Source organism: Canis lupus, chromosome 12, assembly GCF_048164855.1.
Source record: "Canis lupus baileyi chromosome 12, mCanLup2.hap1, whole genome shotgun sequence".
In the NCBI taxonomy this organism is placed as follows: Eukaryota; Metazoa; Chordata; class Mammalia; order Carnivora; family Canidae; genus Canis; species Canis lupus.
Window position 1 is genome coordinate 26,003,068 of NC_132849.1, and position 19,370 is coordinate 26,022,437.

The 19,370-nt window shown below is 40.2% G+C and overlaps 2 protein-coding genes and 1 non-coding gene across 27 annotated transcripts in view; 2 read left to right on the forward strand and 1 right to left on the reverse strand.

Annotated features, from left to right (window-relative positions):
• Nucleotides 1-7,030, forward strand: part of PTCD3 (pentatricopeptide repeat domain 3) — a 29,991-nt gene extending 22,961 nt beyond the window's left edge. For all 6 annotated transcript variants that reach the window (XM_072770105.1, XM_072770103.1, XM_072770104.1 and 3 more), the window contains 9 exons: nt 146-174; nt 1,024-1,130; nt 2,101-2,179; nt 2,270-2,360; nt 3,394-3,479; nt 3,959-4,107; nt 5,398-5,439; nt 5,995-6,153; nt 6,429-7,030. In XM_072770105.1, the coding sequence (XP_072626206.1) occupies nt 146-174; nt 1,024-1,130; nt 2,101-2,179; nt 2,270-2,360; nt 3,394-3,479; nt 3,959-4,107; nt 5,398-5,439; nt 5,995-6,153; nt 6,429-6,507 (821 nt within the window). In that variant the 3' untranslated portion in view covers nt 6,508-7,030. The remainder of the gene's footprint in view (nt 1-145; nt 175-1,023; nt 1,131-2,100; nt 2,180-2,269; nt 2,361-3,393; nt 3,480-3,958; nt 4,108-5,397; nt 5,440-5,994; nt 6,154-6,428) is intronic.
• On the forward strand, nt 4,962-5,096 carry LOC140601998 (small nucleolar RNA SNORD94). Its single transcript, XR_012005052.1, has one exon. It is a non-coding gene; the product is annotated as a small nucleolar RNA SNORD94 (small nucleolar RNA).
• Nucleotides 7,031-12,900: 5,870 nt separating the features above from the next.
• The window catches only part of IMMT (inner membrane mitochondrial protein), a 37,417-nt gene continuing 30,947 nt past the window's right edge, over nt 12,901-19,370 (reverse strand). For all 20 annotated transcript variants that reach the window (XM_072770095.1, XM_072770094.1, XM_072770093.1 and 17 more), the window contains 4 exons: nt 18,283-18,506; nt 16,128-16,259; nt 15,056-15,185; nt 12,901-13,841 (listed from right to left, as the gene is read on the reverse strand). In XM_072770095.1, the coding sequence (XP_072626196.1) occupies nt 13,228-13,841; nt 15,056-15,185; nt 16,128-16,259; nt 18,283-18,506 (1,100 nt within the window). In that variant the 3' untranslated portion in view covers nt 12,901-13,227. The remainder of the gene's footprint in view (nt 13,842-15,055; nt 15,186-16,127; nt 16,260-18,282; nt 18,507-19,370) is intronic.

The window sequence follows — 19,370 nt, forward strand, 5'->3', positions numbered from 1 at the left end:
GTATGCTTCCTCTCCTCTAGAATTTTTATTCCTTTAGGTTTAACTTACCATTAACAATTCTATTGCTAGGATTTTTATTAATGCTGCTCACTTGAAAATATATTTTATCCATTGTAACTGAGACTTTGTGAACTTTTATTTTCAGATATGTTTTTTCAGTCGGCCATGAGAGTTGTAAGTACTATTTTCTTGCTTGACTTTTGTTTTTCTTTTTCCTTTTATCCACTTAAATTAATCTGTAACTGGAGCCAGGGTGGGTGGGGTTCCCTGATTCTCTCTTTCTCTTTTATTTATGTTTTTACTACAAATTTTCTTTTTTTCCTCTTAAACTTTATACTAACTCACATAGCATCCCTTACCCTTTGTTTATTCTGTATATTGTCTTTTTTCACACTTTTGTTCAATAAGGTTTCAGAGTATTTCATATTTGCTTATTAATGACTTTTTGAAATGGCAAAGGGCTGTTTTGAATTTTGGTTTTTCATTTTGTGCTAACCAGAAGTAGTTTAAAACCGTTTTAGGATGGATCAGCATATTGTTCCCTAAGGATAATTGCTTTCCAAAAGTTTAGTCTATATCCTTGCAGGTTTTTTATTCTACTATTCAAACACACACAGCCAGACACATTTCCATGATATTTTATTTGTTGACAACATAGTATTTCATGGGAGGGAGGGACTACAATTTACTTAAAAGTCTGTGAGTGCATTTTGGAATTACTTCCTGGGTTTTGTAGAACAGTGTTGCTGAAGTGAGCACTCCATCTGTCTTTTATGCACGTGACTAGGTGTTTTCATAGGATTGATTTCTACAGGCATCAAAATCACTTTATTTTAAATTTCATTTCAAATTTTAAATTGGGGTGGGTTTGTTTTCCCCTCAATATTACAACTCATTTGCTGTCAACCAGTAATACATTGAATCAGCATGAATATTTCCACAAATAACTATTTTTTTTAGTGATCAAGCCACTGTTTGGCTGATAAACTTGAGTGATGCTTATTACTGCTTGCAAATTTTCAGTGCTCATTTCTCAGAGATCTAGAACTTGCTTATCAAGTACATGGCCTTTTAAACACTGGAGACAACTGGAAATTCATTGGACCAGATCATCGGCGTAATTTCTATTAGTAAGTGTGCTAGAAATGTATCCTTTTGCATTATTGGAACCTCTTTAAGCAATCACTTAGTCAATTCTGCAAGTGGGAGACTATGGGGTAGCACTCCCATGTCACCTCTGCAGGCAGCATGTCCGTAACTTGCAGTACATGTTAATTGAGCACTTGGAAATTCAAGCAGTGGTAAAACAGATTTGCCAGACTGAGATGTCTGATGTGTATCTTTTAGGCTCTTTTTCTTTGTAACACTTTAAATGTATATATCTTTTTTCTCTGCACCCTATATTATATTTTTGAATGTATAACAGGGTGGATCCCTAACAATTTCAGTATAACCTCTTTGTTTTTTGTCTTTGTAAGGTTTTGTTTATTTGAGAGAGAGTGAGGGATAGAGAAGGGGCAGGGGGAGCAGCAGAGGGAGAGGGAAAAGCAGACTCCCTGCTGAGCAGGGAACCCAATGTGGGGCTCAGTACTGGGACTCCAGGATCATGACCCAAGCCAAAGGCAGACACTGAACCAAATAAGCCACACAGGCACTCCAGCCTCTTGTTTTTAAAGATGAAAATACAGAGATGAAGCCCAAAGAGACTCCTTTAATGAGTCTGACTTCAGGTAATTAAAAACAAATAAGAACTTAAGGAGGCAGCCTATTAATAGGCATGTGATGATTGTCTATTGTGTGTCCATATCCTTGCTTCACATTGCATGCTTTTAAAATGAAGGTGTTGTCACTGCTTGCCATGGCCTGAGAGCATACTGAGGAGGCAATCATGAATCGCTAGTTGTGGATAAGAAGTTATTTAATTGGGAATTCCAGAGAGCATAGTTAGCACCTCCCAGGTCAAGCATTGGCCCACATAACTTGACATTGTAACTTATAAATTGATTTTAAATTCTGTGTAACATATCATTATATAAGCTGTGCTGTAACATTCTATTGTTAGGCATCTGAGACTAAAGCTACCTTTTCTCTCCATTACAGTTCTAAGTTTTTCAGTTTGCTTTGTCTCATGGAACAAATTGATGTCACTTTGAAGTGGTATAAGGACCTGGTACCTTCCGTAAGATGATTCATTACTTATCATTGTAAATGTGTTTGGTGTCTTTACTGATTAACATTTTAAAAATATGTTTGTATTTCTCTTAATCAGGTATTCTTTCCCCGTTCCCAAACTTTGATAGATCTTCTCCAAGCATTGGATGTGGCCAACCGACTAGAAGTGATTCCTCAAATTTGGAAAGGTTGGTTTCAGCATGTTTGTTCAGGCCCATCTCACTTCATTGTCCTACATTTGGTTAACAAACACGTTAACATTGTTAGGGATGGAAATTTCTAATTTTCACTAAATTGAATCTATTAGTTAAGGTTTGCTTCATGGTTGCTGGCTCACAGTGCATATTGGACTATGTGAGTAAAAATGCATTGAACATGACCTAAATTAGTTCCTTTGTGACAGGAAAAGGTAGACTTTTGTGCATTTGTTGTATGATATGACAAAGGGAAGATCAGTGCTAATTACATACACACCCTAAATCAATTCTGGTCTCCATCCCTGAAGCCTTTGTTAGTCCTCTACATCATGCTGCTCTTCATGACTCAGTTGTTAACCAGTCAGTGATACTTAGGTCTCTAAGAAATAGGCGTGATTATGGGTTTCTGTGTATAAACTGGCTATAGAAGATGCTGTATCTCTTTTTCTATATGACTGAGCACGACTTGAGTTTCTGTCAGCTTCAAGTTTCCATGTCTGAACAATGAGACAAGCACCCTGATCTACTATCTCATGAGATTGTAGTGACTGTTAACATACAACGTCATTGACAATTACCAAGTGCCATAAAACAGGTGTCTTATCATATCGAGCCTGGTAGCTGCCCGAGAGTAATTGACTGGGAGCAGGTTACTGCCTTTCATTGCTCCTTCGTCCCTTTTTTTTTTTTTTTTTTTTTTTTAATATTTTAATTACTTACTCATGAGAGAGACACAGGCAGAGGGAGAAGCAGGCTCCTTGCGGGGAGCCCGAAGTGGAACTCGATTCCAGAACCCCCAAGATCACTTCCTGAGCCAAAGGCAGACACTCAACCACTGAGCCACCCAGGTGCCCTTCCATCCATTCTTAACATGAATTATCCTGCTGGTTTTCTTGGAGTCTGGAATAAATAATGTCAGCAACTTCCTTTCACCCACCAAAAACTATGACAGTGGACAAGGTCAGTGAAAGAGTTTTGGTTTTATGTGACAATGATCATTTCTTTGTTCTTTTTCTGTTTCAAGATAGTAAAGAATATGGTCACACTTTTCGCAGTGACCTCAAAGAAGAGATTCTGATGCTCATGGCGAGGGATCAGCACCCACCAGAGGTAGGGTATATCCAGATTCAAGTCCTGTTACAGTGTGAGATGTGTGCTAGTCAGTATTTTCTCCAACATTGTGGACCCAGAGAGGGTAATTCCCTTGGTTTCTTCTAGGGAAACTGAATTCTGCCACCTAAACCCAGATTTAAATTCTGTATCTAAACATATGTAGCAAGTAGCAGAATCCCGTTTCTAAAGTCCCTTTCATTCCTCAGGTCCAAAAGCAAGTTTCTTTCTGGCTTGACAGTAATAGCTTTTTGAAAAAAATCCTATCTAAAAGGAAAATCCATCTTGTATTTGAAAGATGTGGCCAGTTTGCAAATCACTTACCCCAGGCCAGGGCGCATTCTTCCTTGATTACTCGTCACTCCACATGTGAGTGGCAAACTGCATTGCTCTAAGATGTCAGTGCTTCTTTGGAGTCTCCTGAACCTGATTCTCATAAAACCAACCAGGCAGTTCTGCTGACTCTCAGAGCCTCTCAGCTTCAGGTGGCGTTTGCAGACTGTGCCGCAGATATCAAATCCACTTACGAGAGCCAGGATGCCAGACAGACTGCTCCTGATTGGCCAGCCAACTCTCTGAACTGTATAGCTGTCCTCTTTTTAAGGGCTGGGAGAACCCAGGAAGCCTGGTGAGTACAAAACCACAAGTGTAAATTAGAAGCATTTGTACTTGAATCTCAGAGAACATTTTGCCTGGTCACAAGTTTTCTAATTTGACTGTATAATGAGTTTTCTATGGGAACTGCAAGTGACAACTGAAAAGGAAACTTTTGGAAGACCAGTATGGTATATACATTGTATTTAAGAGATGACGCCATCTAGTGAGCTAATTCTCTTTCTGACCTGTTTTATATATTCATGGCCAAATAGTCACTTACCAACACATGTTCACTTAACTGGAATGTTCAAAGAAAGTTATTTTTTAATATGTTTTGGGCATTTGACTTATCCATGTATTTCACTCAATGCTTAAAATGCAGGCTGTGCCCTTGGGACTTGTGGAAATTGGCATTTACAAACATGGCCTTGACTAAAACCATCTTTGTTTCACTGTATAGCTGTGTTAGGTGTTTTCATCAGCACCCCATTCACATACTAATTCTTAAGAATGTGTTTGTGAATGGAGCCCTTACATGCATTCCTTTTTCCAAAAGCAGAGAAGTTAACAAAAGAATACTTTGTAGGAGTAGTCCTGATAAGAGTGGTATGGCTGTATTTTGTTCTGGGTAGAAATATGTGTTCTAACAGTAAGTGGGGTACTTGTATATGGCATTTTCAACACAAAGTGTTGATTTGAACGGAGGATTGTCAGCCCAAAATGTGGCTGTTCACTATCTTGAGGAAAAAGCTGGTGAATGAAGGCATTGCCGCCTAAACTTGTCTTAGGAGTGTGAATCACACATATAGCCTGCTGCACTGCTGGTGACAAAAACCTTTGATGCTCAAATTTTTAAACTCCGGTTGACACACACTTGTTATGAATCAGGCTGTGATGATTGGCGCAGGGGTACGGACCTCAGCTGAGTCATGGGAGCTGAATGTATGTGTTTCTCCTTTGTCTTGCATGTGGCAGGATGCTGGGGAGCACTTACAGGAGACTTGCCTCAATCTGAGCCTGCTCTTCACAACGTAATTCTAGGATACTGATCTCATTCTGGGATTGTGAGAGAGGAAAGAGATCCCACTCAGTTGCATCCCTCTCTTCCAGCTACCCACAGGGTGTCGTCTTTTTTCCTGGGAGGACTGAAGTGATCCTCTAGAAGAGGATACACCACCCCCCCCACCACCCCCAATAATCCTCAACAGATTTGCTTGGGAAATTTGAAATGTACCTACATGAAGTTAGGAAAGAGGGAACTGAACCGCTACTATCTGCTCACCTTCTGTTTATTATCTTTCTTGTATCTCGTCTTGAACAGGAAAATGTTGGGGCTTTTCAGGAAGCACAATAAGATCCCTGGGTAAGTTGAAGTTAACAGGTCTGCCTCGGTATATCCAGGAAATAGGTGCATGGTTTTAACTCTTACCATGGGGTGATTGGGATTTTTTTTTTTTTTTTTACATACTTTAGTCACAGTGATTGAGCATTCTTCTGCTAGGCAAATGGACAGTTGCTTCCACCATCTAGGGTATCCTAGATTAAGCAAGCACTGTGTTTAATCTGCTTGGTGATTGCAGCACACTGGGGATACATTCAACAGATCCTTAGTGAAGGCATACTGAACCAGTGTTCCTTATATTTCTTTGGCCCATTAAAGTTAGTCTTCTGGGCAGCCCAGGTTGCTCAGTGGTTTAGCGCCGCCTTCAGCCCAGGGCCTGATCCTAGAGACGCGGGATCGAGTCCTTCATTGGGCTCTCTGCATGAAGCCTGCTTCTCCCTCTGCCTGTGTCTCTGCCCCCCACCCCCTCTGTCTCTCAGGAATAAATAAATAAAATCTTTTAAAAATAAATAAGTAAATCTTTGAAGGGATTCAGGGGTTGTTGGGGAATGTTGACTTTTTGTCTTTCTTTTACAGAAATAAGTTGCTGAATGAGTTTATGGATTCTGCAAAAGCATCCAACAGTCCTGCCCAGGCCATTGAGGTAGTGAAGCTGGCAGGTGCCTTCAGCTTGCCTATTTGTGAAGGCCTCACCCAGAGAGTGATGGCTGACTTTGCAATCAGCCAGGAACAAAAGTAAGTCCTGAATGGATAACATAAAGTGATAAAAATGGAGCAGACCATTTGTCTACCCATTCAATGTTTATAGCTTTTTGCCTCCTGAATTTTTTTCTTTGCGAAAAATCAGGATGCATTAATTTAGTTAGTTATTTCATTTGTCACATACATCAGAGAGGCCTATAGTTTTGGCTCTTGAAACCTTTTCCCCTTTCATTATAGTTCAGTGCAGCTGCAGAGTCCCCTCCCACAAGACTGAAATGCAGTGTAACCCTCGTTTATTTTCCTTACAGGGAAGCCCTGGGAAACCTAACGTCACTGACCAGTGACAGCGACAGCGACAGTGACAGTGACATCAGTGAAGGCATATAAAAGTGGGTGAATCAGGAGCAGCTATGGCCTAGCATAGCTATTGTAATTACACTTGAGAATTGACATCTCTGTTCAACCATATTGTGAAGAGAACAAGAGAATTCAGACTTCAACTTTTAAGAACAATAGATACCAGAGGGACTACTTAAATTCCGAATTTGATACTTACTAAGCCACCCATTTAAACAGAAGCCGACCTACCATTTTCATTTCTTTGGACACAGCTCCTGGTTTCAGCATAAGCTTTGTACCTACAGTGTTTGTTGGCCAACTTCACTGTTGCCCTTTGTGGTTTGCCCTCCCATCATGGACTTGGCCTTCATTGGCTGATTTGCAACCTTAGAAAAGGACGTGTCTAAAGGAGGTTTGCACATGTATCTCCATTGATACTAGATCAGTATACCAATTTTAGGGATATTTAGAGGTGAGAAATTTGCCATTGTTTAATCATTTCTAGGATGCGGAGTTTTAAGCTACATGTATGGGAAAATGAGGGCTGTAAATAAACACTAGGTAATGTGCATTGAGCGCAATTTTTTTTTTTTTTTTTTTAGCGCACTTCTCTTACTTTGACATAGCCTGTTTCCCCTGAGCCCTGGGATTTCTACAAGTGCTTCATCTCCCTTGCTTCCCCCTTTTTTGCCATCACCTTTAGTTGTGCTCTACTGAAAGTGGTCTAAAGTGAGGACTGCTAATCAAGAATCTCTAGTCTGGTATTTCTCTTACCACCAGAACTTTGAAACAGTATTGGAAGTTAACAGGAACCTGCATGGTTTATTAGGACCATTCTTAACCCTTCACCAGGGCTTCCACAAGCTGCTTTTGCTCATACCTGGTCCCAGATTAACTGAGAGACCCCATGAGTTCCCCACAGATGAACAGCTTCAACCTTACCCTGCCAGGGTTGGCATTTATGAGCAATTTTGTACTGTTGTCTGTTCCGTTTACATTTTCCATCCATTCTATCTAGGCCTAGATCCATTCGTGCATCTTCAGAAATCTAAGTATTGGTTCATGTTGTGTCCTAGATTGTGTTTAAGACATTTAATTCAAGGACAAAGGGGGCAGGGAAATGACAGCAAATAACTACTTAAGCATTCATGTGCATTATTCCTTGACATATCAAAGTGAACAAAAGGACCATTAAGAAAGGTTAGCTTTGGGCAGCCCTGTGGCTCAGCGGTTTAGAGCTGCCTTCAGCCCAGGGCCAGACCCTGGGGACCCGGGATCGAGTCCTGAGTTGGGCTCCCTGAATGGAGCCTGCTTCTCCCTCTGCCTGTGTCTCTGCCTCTCCCTCTCTCTCTGTGGATCTCTCATGATTAAATAAAGATCTTTTAATAAATAAAAGAAAGGTTAGCCTTTGATTTTGGTTTACAACTTCCAGGGAGAACCTGGCTTCCTGGAGGCTTCTCTTCTCTGTGCTCCTTCCCATCTCACCTATACATGCCTCGCTCTCTTGGCCAAGTACTCACTCACTGCAATCCCTACAAATGTGTGGCACACTTCTCCCCTTGCCAGCCCCCAACTGAATCCTCACCATAGTGCTTGGCAGCTATAGAGTTGATGGGACCCCATCTGGACTGAGGTCATGGTAATTTATAATGGACTTCAATGTAGTTCAGTTGTTTTAACTGCTATAGTGCCCACTCTAGGCAAAGAACTGCTTCAGACTTTCAGAAAATTTGCCCTATGTGATTGGTCTCCATTCTCGTTTTTAAAGTTTTAATCTCTACATTCAACATAGGGCTCAAACCTAACAACTCTGAGATCAAAAATCACGTGCTCTACCAATTGAGCCAGCCAGAGGCCCCTCCATCCTCATTTTTAAATATTTATTCACTGACTAGTGAAATATTAGCCTCTAATAGTAAAAGATGTTCTGTTTCTCTACTTTGTGCCAAAAGTCAACCTATCCATTTTTTTTTTCCAAAATAATAAAGGTTTATTTTTTTCTCAACAGTCCTGGGTGGATATATAGGTCAATGGAGCAGAGGTTCTGTTCTACTCAGGAATCTTCTATCTTGAGGCCTTACCTTCTCTAGAACCTTCATGAGAAGGGTCTTCCAGCTGGCAGAGTACATAAGAGCACCTGTTAACAATTTTCTGGGCCGAGTCTGGAAACTGCACATCTCTTCTGTTGGTCCCTGGCTCTCCCCTCAGTTTGCTGTCTTTCCTTACAATAGTCGCTGATACAACTCAAGCACTACATGCCTGAAAGGCATTTACTAAAATGAGTGGCTTTTTGGTCATGTACTAGTCATTTTTAAGACCACTTTTAACAGCTCTTAACAGTTCACAGATGTTAATATAGGAAAAACTTAAAAGTCAGCTCAGCATTTCCAACAAAATGGTATGAGAAAGATTTGAGTTATAAATCAATCCAGTTAGGACCAGAATCCAGTTTTGAAAAGCTCTGGAGCATTAATGACATAAAGCAACCCTGTTAAAATAATCTGAAAACAATATTTTGGGGCATTGGGAACTGAGGGTAGTTTTACTATTTTTTAGAAACTTACCAAAAAGGACCAGGAGAAATCAGAGAATCAAAAACAAATTGTGGAGTCACGACCCATAGAATGGAAAGGGTCAAAGGAGGAGTCCTGCTAAATATGAATAAATTTGTTCAAAATGCCTCAGATCACCAGTGCGTGGAAATTACAAACTGGCAGATCTGAGGTTTAAGAGAGCATTTGAGGACTCTAGCAATAAAATGTAGTCTTACGTTGGTCTTTAAACTGTAGGATTTGGAAGTCAAATGTGGATGATTAGAATACTGAAATGGGTTAGAAAAAGTACACCACATGCAATAAAGCTGTTTTGTGATGTATTTTATAGTGCAATAGATACATGCATATAGATACACACGTGTATAAGTGTACCTGGTCATGATGTAAATTATTTTCCTGCTGGTAAAGTTCAAGTTTAAGAACATTCAAATAGGATATGCTCTGAGATGGCAGTCACTGGAGCAAGGATGTGTTAGGGCAAGTTTATGGAGTCATTTAGCAGATCTTTAGAGGCAGAGTTGTAATTTACCAGAGAAAAGTATTTGATTTGGTTGATAATAGGCAATGTGCTAATGGAATGACAGAAATGTAAGATACACAGGATCTGGGCAGTGGAGGAACATCCACCCTGGCCCAGGAAGGAGCCTAAACTGTAAAAACCCAGTCCATCCAATCCACACAGCCATGGACTTCAGAGAATTCAGGACTGCTGGAGATAAAGCCCATGAACAGTTTACAGAGCTTAGCAGGATTTCAGACTCTTGAAAACTAAATGTCCAAGAGAAATAAAGGTTATGTGAGCATTTATTCCCAGGGAAACCTAAATTTTGCCACCAGTACCAGTGAAATCTGTTCCTACAATGATGGCACTACCGTAGGCTCTTGTTTTTTTAAAAAAAAGATTATTTGTAAAAAAAAAAAAAAAAAAAAAAAAAAAGATTATTTGTGAAACGCACAGAATTGGAGACCTAGGCAAAAGGAGAAGCACGCTCCCCGCAGAAAGCCTGATGTGGGACTAGATTCTGGGATCCAGGATCATGACCTGAGCCAAAGGCTCAATCATGGAGTCACCCAGGCAACCCTGGCTCTGGCCTCTTAATCCCTCAAGAACCCCTTCCTCTTCTGGTGACCAAGGGCAGTGTCCATACAACTAGCATGAACTAATGAGCCAGTGAAACCACATGACCTCCCCATGTAGAAAAGGACAGAGTGGCCAGCTATCTTCTTTCTCTTCAACCCCTGTCCTTTCTTACACTTTCCTGCTGACCTCATAGTCCCTAAAATGCTGCATTAGGGAGAAGAAAACCAGGAAGGTTCAACTTTGGTTTGTGATAACGGTGACCACTAGACCTGATGGAAGAGTGATTTGCCTGATATTGAATCCTTTTTATTTCCCGTGTATGTTAACTCATTATCTGTTCTTCACTGAGTTCAAGGAAGTTACTGTTGGGACAAATCATTTGGGACTTGGAGACTCCTTTTATCCAGAACCTGCTAAGAAAGAACAGAGGAGTTAATACTAAGGAAGAGAAAGACCATGGGCCTTAAAAAAGACTAACACTGCATTTTAGTTACATTATTGATTTTGAAACTCCAACAGTAAAGCAAAGATCAGAGTTTCAAAGTTCTATCTGGAGGCATGAGTTTAAAAATGTTGAACACTTGGGGATCCCTGGGTGGCGCAGCGGTTTAGCGCCTGCCTTTGGCCCAGGGCGCGATCCTGGAGACCCGGGATCGAATCCCACGTCGGGCTCCCGGTGCATGGAGCCTGCTTCTCCCTCTGCCTATGTCTCTGCCTCTCTCTCTCTCTCTCTGTGACTATCATAAATAAATAAAAATTAAAAAAAAAACACTTAGAACAGCATTTGGCAAATTGTAAGTGCCAAATATACATTTAAAAAAAAAATGTTGAACACTTCCTACAGCACTCAAGAGGGAGACAAGGTGTAACCCAATTTAAGGCTAAAATAGATTGAGACAATGAAAGCATGACAATGATTTGCTTCACACGATCAAGTCAGAAGTGGCAGAGATAGAACTTACCACTTATATTTTAAGTGAAAACCTGGTGAGTGAAGCTGCCTGGCTCTATATGCCCTGGGATGTATCCATCTTTCCCCAACTCTGCCTCTTTGGATTCCACTTTCATCAAGTAGAACTGAGAACCCATATAAAGGCCCTGTTCACTGAAGCGTTGGTGAGTGACATCTCAGGAAGATAGGAGTATTACTAGGCATGGAGAGAAATTCAAGGCTTGGCCAAGCAACCCCTTTCAGCATCATCCCATTTCCCAATATGCAATGGGGGTGAGGAGGTTAGTTAATGGAACTACTAAAATTTGAAAGCCAGTGGGTCTTCCTTATTTTGATTTATAGAGCTAAAATAAATTGTTCAATATTGTTTACTTATATGAGCCCAATCACATCTGATAAGAGTTATTTCCCAGCTCCTGGAGAAATTTAGATTTCCTTATACATGGTAATATTTTACATGCTACATAAGTCAAACAAGTAATAAGCACCTTTACTATGACGAACAGGTAAGCAGCTTTGCAAGTTAATGTATTTTTGCAATTTCATGCCATTCCAGAGGGGAAGAAAGGCTGAATTTAGAACAGCCTCATTATCTTCTGATAAAAATAGCCCACTCTAACTGCAGAAATTAAGGACATTACACAAAGAATGTGTTCCATCAGAGACACTACATACATTTTGTTAATTTAAGAATCTACTTAGGGGGCTCTTGGGTGGCTCAGTCAGCTAAGTATCTGCCTGCCTTTAGCTCATATCCCGGGTCCTGGGATCCAGCCCTACATCTGGCTCGCTCAGTGGGGAATCTGCTCCTCACTCTCCCTCTGTTCCTACCTCCCCCCACCACCACAACTGGTGCACTCTCAAATAAAATCTCAAAAAAAAAAAAAAATCTATTTAGGAGGAACATATAGAATATTAGTAGTACCAGCCAAGACCAAAATAGGACCAAAAGATCCCCAAATCAAAGGGCAAGTGTCATGCAAACTTCATGTAACAATCCAAATTCAGGGTCTGGCATATACCTCTGGAAATAGAATTCCTTTCACCTCCAGGATTTGCAGATGCTTTGCTCAGATAAAAGTGCCTCCTCAGTCACTTCGTGAACACAAACCCCAACAAAAAATTATGAAAAAATGTTGACAGTATTTTCATGGAATTAAAAAAAAAAATCAAAGGTAGGATTTTTTTATGTTTACCCAATATGGCAACTGTCCTAACCTTCAGAGAAAAAAAGTTCTCTAGGTTTCAGGGCAATCCAGTTTATACCACAAAATTATTCGATACTGTTAAGATTCCAGGCTCACTACCCCCATACTTCAACGAAGAGATCCCAGTCTGAGTACCAGAAAGGAGCAAGGTCGATTACCAGGGTTTCAGAACTGAGAGTTGTCATCTGTTTTGAGGGCTGTTGAATTAATTTATGGGTAAAAGAAAAAAAGATCCCTGGATGGCTCAGCGGTTTGGTGCCTGCCTTTGGCCCAGGGCATGGTCCTGGGATCCTGGGGCCAAGTCCTGCATTGGGCTCCCTGTGTGGAGCCTGCTTCTCCTTCTGCCTGTTCTCTGCCTCTCTGTGTCTCTCATGAATAAAATCTTTTTAAAAAAATAAAAATATTTATAAAAATAATAAATATTTTGGCGTTGTGGCTTGTATATCACTGGAGTTTGACTAGTTGGAATCAGTTCACCAGAACCTTCAAAACCAAAAATAGACCTTGCACTTCTGGAACACAATTCACTACCTGGAAACTCAGTGCCCAGGACTTCCTACTTCTGTTGCTGCTTCTCAAAGAGACTGTCTACACATACAACAAACCAGAAATGGCACTTTTTGAAAAGGGATATCAACTACTCAGTTTTCATCTTTCTGTTTTATTCAGTTTGCTCCAAGGGCAAAATCAATAGTAATAGCGATCACAAACATTATTTTGATTGGCTCACAAGCCTGATCAGTAAAACCTGAAAAACGGATAATGTTACACAAGTTGCAAAGAAAGTACTCCTGGAGTTCACTGACATGATAGCAAGTGGAAATAATATAAATGCAACAGGTGTTAACATTTAGAACAGTACTTGTAACCTGCTCCTTCTTAGACAATTCTGGGACCCTGTTGCAAACTCTTCATATATCACTGCTGATTCCCTTTCACATAAAATAGGACTTTACAAAACTCTTCTGGACCTTACTCTTGCTGCACTTGAGTGGTTCCTATTCCTACAGCGCTGGCGTATGCCGTCAGGATTTCCACTATCTGTTTAGTTTCTAGGGTCATTCGGGCTTCCTTCAGCCAGTCCTGTGCCACTCGTCTGGACTCCCCTTTCAACTGATTGACAAACTTTGCTGCCAGCTCCAGATCACCATGCTCAATGCAATAGGAGGCATAGGACAGTAACTTAAAAGTGTTTATATCCTCAGGGCTGAGCTCCGCTGGTGGCTTCAGTTGCTGAGGCGGGAATAAGAGCAAAGACTGCAAGTAGGAGAGGAAGTACTGATATAAGCTATTTCTGGTTTCGTCAATCATCGCTACCCTTCGGGCCAGTTTTTGAACAGCATAGAAACGGGCTCTAAGGGTCTCTTCACTGTACACCCCACGGGTCAGGGACTCTGGAGGGATAGCTGCGGTTAGAGCTTGGGCAAATTCACTATCAGCACAGTTGACTCTGATGGCCTCAACCGCACTACCCAGCGGGACAGTGGGCAGGTCTGCAGATGCGGTCTTCATGCTATACTTTAATGCCTCCACTGAGAGCCAGAGTTGGTGGGCTTTTCTGGCCTCCTCTTCAGCAACTGCATGACCTATAAAGAAAAAAACGGCAAAGAAAAACATTTTCTCACCATCTAACTACATGTCCTTCTCAATACCTCCAGAGATCTGATGCACCCCATACCCTAAACAGGCTAAAGCCACACATGTAAATGATGGGGCCAGAGAGCCTTTTCCAACCTTCCCTACCATTATTTCCAGCATGTTCTTTCTTAAGGAAGCTAGCCTCTTCATTAGGCAACATGGGAAGCCTAATTTGATGAGGACTTTTTTGTTTGTTTTTTTAGAGAAAGCGAACAGGGGAAAGACAGAGGGAGAGAGAATCTTGAGCAAGCTCCATGCCCAGTGTGGAGCCCAAAGCAGAGCTTGATCTCATGACCGCTGGGATCATGACCTGAGCCAAAATCAAGAGTCGGATGCTCTACCACCTGGGGCACCCAGGTGGCCCAGGGAGGACTTGATTTTAATAAAACCATGGAGAAAACTGGAAGGATATATGTGCACAAGCATTAATTATGTCTCTTTTCCCCTCCTTCTGGGACATCTAGGACAACACATGGTATCTAATTCAGAGATACTTATTTTAGAATGTTTGAGAAAGGGACATATTTAAATTAGGCTAAGACTTATGTTAATGCCATCAGAAACTTCCTGCAAAGGAATGGAGGACTTGAAGTAAACTTAATGGACTACTGGATCTTGAAAGTTCATGAGTAGTTTATTTTTATACTTATCTGACAAAGATGGCTCTATAATACCCTCAAAGAATTCATTTTAACATCCCATCAGGACATTTCTCTTTTAATGTGGTACATGAAAGCTTCAGATTAACTACTGTCCATTTGGTGGGTTGAATCAGTAAATCACTTCCAGAACAGGGTTGGAGACACATCAGCAGAGCTAGAGAGAGAGCATAGGGATACACTACCTTTGCTCCACTCAGGGCACCGAAGACATAACCAAACTGTGTTGGGTATCCTATCTCATAAATAGTGATCTTCAGTCTATCACACAGAGTAAAACTTCAAGTATTTAGATTTAATTTTTAGGTTCTTTTTAATTTCCTCTCACAAACTATGTTCCAAACTTTCAAATCTGGGCTAATTTTCTCAGAAATGAATGAAATTTAATAGGATGAGTTCAGCATCTCTAGGTCCTAGTGTTGATGCACATATCCCATTCTCCTAATAAGAAATTACCCTAAAAAGTTGGAATGAATAAAATCATAAGAGGCCCATGTGCTCACTCTGAACAGCCTGTTCGATTCCTCTCAGTCTGGCATAGGCTGTGTTTATATCCAGAGTAAAGTTGTCAACTTGCTCTTGACTGAGCCGACGAAATTGTAACTCTTGTTCAGCGAGTTTCTCAGAAAGGTCCTGAAATAAAACATAGTGTCCAGAAAAGAGTAGTGCTACTTCAACACATGTCACTTATAGGGACATTACAATCTTCCAGCAACTGCCACTTCCACAAGCAAAAAGGCCCTTTAAAATCTCCAAACATTTGTCATGAAAATCTTCTGCTATGTGTTAAGGTTTCAAAAATTTCCTAAAACCCATAGTTGATGTATGTGATTCCTACAAATTTACTGATAGAACCAAGTTTTAGAGGAAACAGGCCAGGAGAAGAATGCAAGCTATTAAAAATGGAAAAAATGCCAACTTTAGGAAGTAACTGTACAGTCACCCCAACATGATAAACTGTATTTGATATCCTCAATTCAAGAACTTATATATTCTTTTTTTTTTCTTAGAAAAATACCCATCAAATAGAATTTAAAGTAAAATACCTTTTCATTGTGGCATAAATTTCAATTTTCTGGGAGATTTCTTTACGTGGAAAACCTCATTCTCTTCTTGTGAGACAAAATAAGTTAATATATTATAAATGGCTTGAATAGAAACTAATTATGATTAAAGATATCCTGACTTGCTGTCATTTCCAAATTAACTTCTCTAGGATGTTTCCTCAGATATAAAAATCTGAGCATTACCACATAATCCATAGGAATTTGTGGTGATAAAGCAGGAGTTACACATGTCAAATATATCTGTATTTTTTAAACCCCCTGTACCAACCCACCTTAAAGCTTTGAAGGCTCCAAATGACTAGGACACAGATATAAAACACATGTGATCAATAACACATAGATACATCTTTATGTAAAAATATACAAAGGCCCCATTGTACCAAGACTGGGTGCCATTAGCAATCTTTCCCCACTCTTCCATATCCTCAGAGAGAATGACATACAGAGCATATGAAAAGGAAAGGAAAGACTATTAATGTAAAGCACGTGAAAAGGAAAAGGTCCTCACCTGTTCAAATTCGTATTTCAGTTCCTGCTCTTGTACCCTAAGGACATCACGTAAGTGATCAGTGTGGGCAGCAGCCTGTCGGCGAAGCTGGGTTCTCATTTCATTCTCCATGGCATCTCTGACTTCTTCTACCTGTGAAACCACAGGAATGATTAGTTCTCAATTCTCCACATTTGCTTTTAGAAAAAAGAGAAAGACTAGTAGAAATGATAACAGCTTCCATGTCCTAAACCTTTATGATGTACCATACATGTGTACATATTCCTGACTTCTCGTACATCATTCAGAAAGCTGAACGTTGGAAGGTGACTCAAAAACAAGGTCACAAAGCTGAGGCAAAAAATCGGATTTTAAACAGAGGTCTAGGAGTCTCTCTGGCTCCAAATTCTGTTTCTCCCATATCACCAGGCTACGTCATATGCAAGGTGAATACTGTCATTTCCTGATCACACACTCCCTGGGAATTAACAAATCACAACTCTTGGAAAAAAATAACTACACAGACTTGGGATCAAACACAGCTTCACCACAACCAACTGTGTGACCTATGAATAATAATGCCTACTGTAAAAAAACTATTAAGAAAATTAGTATCTGGTAGTTACTTTACACAATTTCTTCTAAACAAAGAAAACTGCTCGGAAACTGCTTACTTTAATATGTATTTAGATTCACAACATGGCCCAGACCCAACCAAAAATATGAAAAGCCTATCATGTCTTGCCTAACAATTGCCCATAGGTCATATTACAAATTAGTTAGTACTGATTATCTGGAATTCATAACTTACTTTTTCTCAGAAATAATGTAAGTAATGAATAAACCCATTCAGTTAGTGCATAAATATTTATAAAGTGCTAATCCTTTGCCAGGCAGTGCCTACCATATGCCTGGATGGAATGGTACTCAAGGCACACAAACTTTTTTGTTCTCACATAATGTACAATTCACTGGAGGAATTGGACAGTAAATAAACTGGACATCTCAAACTGTGATACTTATTTTTAAAAAATACATAAGGCAGTATGAGAGAAAGTAATACAGATACTCTACAATGAAGGAACAGGAAAAACCTTGCAGGAAAAGGTGACATCCAAACTTGTAATTAAGGTTTAAAGAGAGGAACCGTAACAATGTATAAGGCAGAGCAAACACCCCAGGGCAAATTATGTAGTGAAGGTACAAAACCAAACAAAAAACCAGGGCACTTGGCAAATACAGGCAATAAGGGAAGTAAGGAAAGTCTGACTCACAGCAAAAAAGAATGAGATCAAGAAGCCTTTTTTTTAGTAGGGGTGAAGAGTTTGGATTTTGTATTAAATGCAGTGTACAGTCAGTGGAAGATTTTCAGCAGCCTAGTAACTGATCAGAATAGGTTTTAGAAGGATCAACTACCATGTAAACAGACATAGAAAGATGGGTATGAAAACAGAACCGGGGGACACCTGGGTGGCTCAGTTGGTTGAACATCTGATTCTTAGTTTCAGCTCAGGTCATGCATGCATGATCTCAGGGTCGGGGGTCAAGCACCACCTCGGGCTCCATGCACAGCAGGGAGTCTGCTTGAGGATTCTTTCTCTCTCACTCTTCCCCTCCCCCAGCTCACACTCTCTCTAATAAATAAATAAATCATTTTTTTAAAAGGGGGAAAAAAGAAAACAGGGAGCCTCTTATGGTGACAATCTGGACTTAGGGGAAAGTGGACAAATAGGATTTTCTTTGGATGCAGAACTGGTGGGATGTGTCAATGGACCAGGTGTGAGAGTTGAGGGAGGAATGACAAAGCATGATTTCTGGCTTGAGCAACTGGGTAAATAGAGATGTAGAGAGAAAGAAGCTGAGGGGCTGAGGGACACGTTGGGGAGAGTGAAGAAATTTGCTTTGAATAAGTTGAGTCTGAAACAACTACTGAAAATTCAGTTAGAGACATCCAGTAAGCTGCTCGAAGGAGGAACCTAAAGGTGAGGCAGAGGCCAGAGATAGCAACATAAATGTCCCCATGATAGACAGGATTTCACTTTCTAAGTCACAGGACTAGGTAAGAGTCTTGGTGATAGTTTAGATGGATAAACTTGGGAGGCTGAGCAAAGGGGGCAAAGAAGTAGCCAACAAGGCTACTCAAGAGGATTCACTTTAAATTTCTCATTTCTTCTACCTTTTTGTCCTGTTCGGCCTGTATCTCACTTCTGTGATGTTCTAATGCTTTTGCCACTGCAGAGTCAAATGCCCGCTTTTCTTCCAGCTTTTGTTTTTCCAAGGCTAGTGCAATGTGCTGCTTCTCTGTGGCTTTCTGTTCTGCTAGCTCTCTATTTAGTTGGTCAATGCGGCGATGTGCATGAGCAATCAGGGAATTCAGATCATCAGTAGACAGCTTGTCAGCTAAACAGAAAATGACATTAAAATGTTAATGATTTCACGAAATTATACATCTACAAGGTACTTATTTCAAATGAATGTTAATTTAAACCGCTGTAAAGAAAAGCAAAGGGTGGCTAACCCTTTGAAGACAGATTTAGATTCTCACTGCCATCATGCATAGCCTGTGTCCAACTAACTAAGGTATTTTCAGTCCCAAGTACAGTAATTTAGATAGGCCTTCAAGTATATAATCAATTCTTTTCCAGGAACCCAATTTAGTACTTCCGATCTGAATTATAAATAGACTATAATTCATCATAACTTTACCTCTAAAGACAGTTTACATACTAGTCTATATTTTCATTCATGCATTAACTGTGATTAGTAATAACAAGTATCCTAATATTCTTTTCTGCTAAAACTCAAATTCAGATTCTCTAACTTATCCCTGGTAAGAGTTTTTATTCCTTTTCTTAAACATTACCTAGGACAGTGATCGGCAACTTGAGCAGTTCATGAGAATCACTTGTCAAGCTTTTTAAAATATACATGCCCAAAGATTCTGATTTAGGCTTAAGCATGTGTGTTGTTTTCAAATCTCACATTCCAAAAGTATTCTGACATATTACTATAGGTTAAGAATTTTAACAAAATCAGGGGTGCCTGGGTGGCTCAGTGTTTGAGCGTCTGCCTTTGGTTCAGGTCATGATCCTGGGGTCTGGGGATCGAGTCCCACATCAGGCTCCCTAGAGGAGCCTGCTTCTCCCTCTGCCTAGGTCTCTGCCTCTCTCTCTGTGTTTCTCATGAATAATAAAATCTTAAAAAAAATTTTTTTTAACAAAATCAATGTGTGAAATACTACATGATAAATGGCCCAGTTCCACA